General features: G+C 30.8%; 1 protein-coding gene across 1 annotated transcript; it reads right to left on the minus strand.

Annotated features, from left to right (window-relative positions):
• Positions 1 to 2,233: 2,233 nt before the first annotated feature.
• On the minus strand, positions 2,234 to 2,722 carry LOC135149581 (AT-hook motif nuclear-localized protein 23-like). Its single transcript, XM_064085322.1, has one exon. The coding sequence runs from the start codon at positions 2,720 to 2,722 to the stop codon at positions 2,234 to 2,236; it is 489 nt and encodes a 162-aa protein (XP_063941392.1).
• Between the last annotated feature and the right edge of the window lie 3,587 nt (positions 2,723 to 6,309).

The following is a 6,309-nucleotide window of genomic DNA, read 5'->3' on the forward strand; positions in this document are numbered from 1 at the left end:
TAAAGGGTTCGGATATCTGTCCATATATATTCACATCACAAAACTTCCCAATGTTATAATATGATTTTACCGATCAATTCTTTCTGTTTCTTTCCTTGGTTGGAGTGTGCTTATATATCTCTGAGCTCTTTGCACATTTTCTCTTCTAGAGAATTATTAGAAATAGTTCATGTAACTTTAAAAATAATAGAAAGTATACATGAAAAGATCAATCCATATTATATGGACAAACTTTGGAATCTAAATAGAACAATACGCATGAAATCTTTAGAATTAAGAAAAGAACAATACAGCTCAAACGATACATACGAGCACACAATCTTTGTAAATATGAGCACAGTTTAAAATTGATGAAGAAATAAAAGATACATACGAGCACACAATCTTTGTAAATATGAGCACAGTTTAAAATTGATGAAGAAATAAAGAGTGATACTAGAGGTGAGTGCTAAGTAGATAATGACCACAATATTAATAACGATAGCAGATTTTTAACACAAATGCCTCAAGCAAACAAATTTAATTAAACATGTGTTGGAAATTTGACCTGCATAATGGTCACCAAATGATTCTTATATATGCATATACAATCTACTATATAATGCAATTATGCACATTAATATGGCAATTATTACCAATCATAAAAGAGCGACGACTTTTGACATTTCTCTTATAATAATATTTGGTATTTCTCACAATGTATTTCTCCCATAGTGATTTTTGGTATTTCTTCTCAATATTACATGGACAAACATTGGAATCTAAATAGAACAATACACCCAAATTCTTCTGTTTTCTTCAAGTTCTGTACCCAAATACTGTACAATCAGTCAGCCTTCTTTGAAGATTCATGCATAATCCAAGTCGTATACACTATGCAGTTGGAAAACGGTTTCTACGCTATCTTAAGGGTACAAAAAGTCATGGTCTCAAGTATGTTTATAATGAAGATAATAGGCTGATTGGGTATACATATAGTGATTGGGGAGGATCATTGGATGATGGCAAGAGTACATCTGGATATGTTTTCTTTCTAGGAACAAATGCTATTTCTTGGTCATAAAAAAAACAGAAAACAACACCTCTAGCTTCCACAGAAGCTGAATATGTTTCTTCAACAGACACATCATGTATGTGAAGCTGTTTGGTTAAGACAGATTTTGTTTGACTTGGAGCAAGCCCAGAATGAACCAACTATTATTTACCGCGACAACAATTCAGCCATAGCAATAACTGAAAACCCTATTTTTCATAGTCAGACCAAGCATATTAAACTTCGTTATCATTTCATTCGGAATTTGGTACTGCAAAAGGAAGAAATTCGGTTGGACTACATTGGTACAAATGAGCAAGTTGCAGACATACTCACAAAGTCAGTCTCAAGTAATAACTTCGCATACTTTAGAGATCAGCTGAGAATTACAAATTACTAGGGGATGTTAAAAATATAATTTGTAATTCCTATAAACCAAGTATCTAGAATATCCTAGTCCTAGTCCTAGAGTCATGATCAATGTTCAGTGTATGAAACCAAGAGTCTCCAAATTATTTATGTATCTAGTTAATGATGAATTCTAGGAAGAGTCTAGATATTTTGTCTATCTATATAAAGACTGTTATACCAGCACATGTAAATCATTAAGAAAAATAAAATCTTTTGTTGTCTTCAAGTTCTGTACCCAACACTTTTTATATGAAAGACTTGGCATTTAAATCCACCACTGGCTGCACTAACGTAACCATTTTCATGGTAAGATGCAAAAACTAATTATAAGATACTTTCAGAACAGCTGATTTCTCATGTCTTCATCATTGCTCTATTCCCTAATTTCCCCTCCTCTCCTCTAATTTCATTGTAGGGACAAAGAATATAGGTGTGTGTATATACAAGAATCAACAAACTGAGTTAAAGTTTGTTTAGTATTGTAATTTGCACAAAATTTTATGATGCGTACGCAGTCATTTTGAGGAAAGCCACCCCGCATATATCTTAATCCATATTCTCTTATTGTATTTCATTGATATTTATGTAACTTATAATTGATTTCCATATGTATTTTCTGTGTGTATACCAAATGAAATATACTAATAATTAAGGAATGTTGTATATCATAAAAAACATAAGGAATAAATATTTGAAAATGATTTATTTGAATTGGATAGTTTATTAGAGTACATGGCTAGTGGATCTCTTGCACTGCAGAACAACACTAGAGAGATAAGAATTAAAACATCAGACTTGTGTAGAAACGGCAAGAACAAGAGTAACAACACTTGCTGCTTTCATCTGAGAGAGAATCTGTCCTCCCATAACATTACCTGCAGCATCTGCAAATTGAACATTGAAACAAATAATAATGTTTCCAGAAGCAGCATTTAAACAACGGTAAGCCCCAGAAAACGAAATTATCTGGAAGCTTATAGAAACGCATGGGGGAGGGATTGCATTGAGTGGATACGCAATATCAACCTCAGAAATGAGTCCCTGGCCAGTAAGCACAGTTACAGCAAGCCCGAAATGCAGTGCAAATTGCACCACACAACTTATGACATCAAATCCACTAGGGATTTCAAGAATGACTGTTTTGTTGATGCCATTCACTGGCTCACCGTTGGTCATTAAAGACCCATCAGAATTGAATGAATATTGAGGTGCTCCTCCATGCCTCCCTGGAGCTGTAGATATTGGGCTTGTTAAACCATTTTGGTTTGAATTACTCATCACTGCGAAAATGTTATTGCTGTGAACTAAACAATGAAAGAGATAAGTATATAGCCTCTCAGCTGATAGCATATATGAGCTGTAATTTGTGATTTTTATTGTTTATATGAGTTTAAAAAGATAATAAGGTATATGAGATTTCACAGTTATTGAATAAAACAGCTGTGTTCATGGAATTTATAGCTAGGGAGAATCTTTTGCATATTTTTTTCATGCATATAATCTTTCTACTCATTGATAGAAGATATATATATATATATATATATATATATATATATATATATATGTTGAATTCATAAACAATTTATGAATTTTTGTAGAATATAACAGATTTTGATTCTATGCAAAAAATCTGGCGGTGTATTCAATTCTGTTGACATTTTAATGTATTGTTTTTAATATATGTATTTTAATGGATTGCATGTGATTTAAATTTAATGGGCATTTTTGATAAAATGTCATAAAATAGAGTTATATAGATTCTTTAGGATTCAAGCAAAATACCTCCAAATCACATTAATTTTTTGGTGGGATTTCAAAAAACGGAATCCCTACAAAATCCATAATTTTATGAAATCCAAACAATCCATTACCATTCAGATTTTGATAGATTTTAAACAATTTCAATTGAATACCATTGGATTTTTAAGCATAATTTTCAATCCTAATTGAATACCACCAAATTTTGTAAAATAATTTAAAATCTCAATTGACTATCCTAAGATTTTAAAACATTTTGAATAATCCCAATTGAATATTCTCGGATTTCATTAATGAAAAAAAATCCTTTAAAATCTCAATCGAATATACCCCTTAAAGTATAATACCCGTCCTAAAATTAGGGGTGAGTAAAACTGAACTGGAACCGAAAAACCAAACCGAATCGTGTAAATTCGGTTCGGTCCTAATTTTCTGAAAATTCGGTCCATTCGGCCCGGACTGAATAGACCGAATAGACCGAAATAAAGTTCGGTCCGATCCGTAAAAAAATATTCGGTCCGGCCCGAATAGACCGAATAGACCAATATATATATATATATATATATATATATATATATATATATATATATATATATATATATGATTTTAATTAATATTTATGTTAGATATATCTTTTATGTTATAATTATAGTATCTAATTTGTAAATTTAATTATATATATCTTTAATGAATTGGGGGTGATTAATTACTATGAAAATTTAAAAATAAAAGATGAATTATAGTTTTATTTATAATATAATTTTTTATTTTAAAAATAATTTCGGTTCTTTTGGTCCGGACCGAACCGAATTATTTCTGTTCGGTCTAGTTCGGTCCATAATAAAACTTTGGTCTGGTTCGGTCCAAAAAAAATTCAAACTTCGATTCTGGGTCTATTCGGTTTGATCCGGTTTTGGATCGGACCGACTCAATGCTCACCCCTATTCAAGTATACTCTATCAAAATTTCTTAGATTATGTTCGGAAAAAGAAAAATAACAATGAAAAAAAAATCATATATTAGATATCCACCCAAAGAATTCAAGTACACTCTCTCAAAATCTTGCTCGATAAAGTAATAATAACTATGGTGATGTAACAACCCCAAATTCACAAGTACGTAATTATTATTTAATAACTTTATTTTTTAATTGTACAAAAAATTACTATTTATAAATAGGCACGAGTAATAGTTAAATTAACATTATTACGCTTTGATTAAAGTTATAGTGACGTAATAAATATTTAATTATTTATTTTAAGTACTGTGACGAGGATATAAAAAGTGCGTGCGATAATTTTTTTTATTATTGATGAGATTACGAGATAATCAATTATATATATATATATATTGAGTGTAGCTAATTGGAATATTTCTAAATTAATAATGGTTGCAATAAATCTAAATATTTAGATAGTCGCACGCATAAATTATATGTTTTATATTTCACAATAGAGCCACTATAGATTGTCATTAAAATTATTTACTACTACTATTAAGTAGTAAGAATAAATAGTGAAAAATTAGTATTATTATAAATAAATAATAGACATCGAAAAGGAAAGAATTGTGTTAGATAACCATATAATCATAAAATAATTTTTCAGTTTCTTTGTTAATCCTAGTTTCAAGGAGTGATTAATGCTTAACAATTCCACATCATTATGTACAACCTAATTTTGTACATGTAGTATTATTGGGGAAAATCACGCACAAAATTGGCTACACAAAATGATGTGTCATTAACATTAATAAGATTGTCTGTGTTTCCTCAACCATCACTCGACAACTTCATTTTACTATAGTTTAGATAGCAATATGGCACATCATTCTGTATAATAGTTTTGTGCAAAAAACATTACTCTTTAATATTTTAAAAGATGAGTAGATTACAGGGTGATTTCACCATGTTTTTTGATTAAATATTGTTAATCACTAAAGGAAAACTGAATCACAATATATACAATATTAGTTAAAGATTAGAGCCCTTATCTTTTTTTTTTTGATAAACATGGATATTCCATTAATAAGATAAAAATACACCATAGATTTGATAAACATGGATATTCCATTAATAAGATAAAAATACATCACAGACCATAGCCCTAACCAGCAATCATACAAGCATAACATGTGAAGAGGGCATGCCTTCCTAAGAGAAGCTACCACTAGAAATTACCTAGAAAAACAAAAATTAAAAATATTAGTTGCCATGTTACACCACTGAAAACTACATTCAAGCACTACATCATAATAGATGGCCTAGGCAATTTTATGAACACTGAGTGTTGCAAAATTATGTTACTACTAATCCATACCGACAACAATGATAATCATTCATGTCCATTTCATGTTGCAATAGTCAAATACCTATGTTGCGTAGAGTTTTAGAAAAATGATTATTTATAATAATTTTGAAAAACTAAAATAATTTTAAATTATTAATTATTAAAATATAATATATTAAACTTCAACCCCTAAAGGGACCTGAGCTTGGTTTGTCAACCTGGCATCTTCATGAGCCATTTCTTAAGCTGCATTTTATCCCGGACTCGAGTGACAATGCGATCTGCTTTGACGAGTTTGAAGTTATTTGCATGGATTGTGAAAACCCAGTTCAACACATCTGGCATCTCCTGATTGTATTCCCCACATGACGGCTTTGACATTAGTCATGTGATGCATAAGGACACAAGCTCCCCACAGTCTCCGGCCATGTGCATTCTTGAGAACACCAATCCTGTCGGAGTTGCCATTTGGAAGAGGAACTTCTGATGAAAAGCGGTGAACATTTATCTTGACACAATTTTCTTCGGGAGGAACTCATGCAACATTCATTATGATTGAGACAGAGATGCAATACTGAGTTTATAAATGGAAAGACCTAGCCAATGTTAAGTCATGACAGTATTACTACAAATGACGCAGGAGTACTAAAGCACACGAATAGGTGATATCTATTCCTTGGACTCAGAGTCTACTGAATGCAAACATATTTTAATACAAAATTTTGACAATAGATTTGATCTCTAAGTGTGTCCTCTTTGCCGGAATTATTGACTTGTCATGAGTTATTTACTTATATTCTGTATAAAGGAAAAATACAC

Source organism: Daucus carota, chromosome 9 (genome assembly GCF_001625215.2).
Source record: "Daucus carota subsp. sativus chromosome 9, DH1 v3.0, whole genome shotgun sequence".
Lineage (NCBI taxonomy): Eukaryota > Viridiplantae > Streptophyta > Magnoliopsida > Apiales > Apiaceae > Daucus > Daucus carota.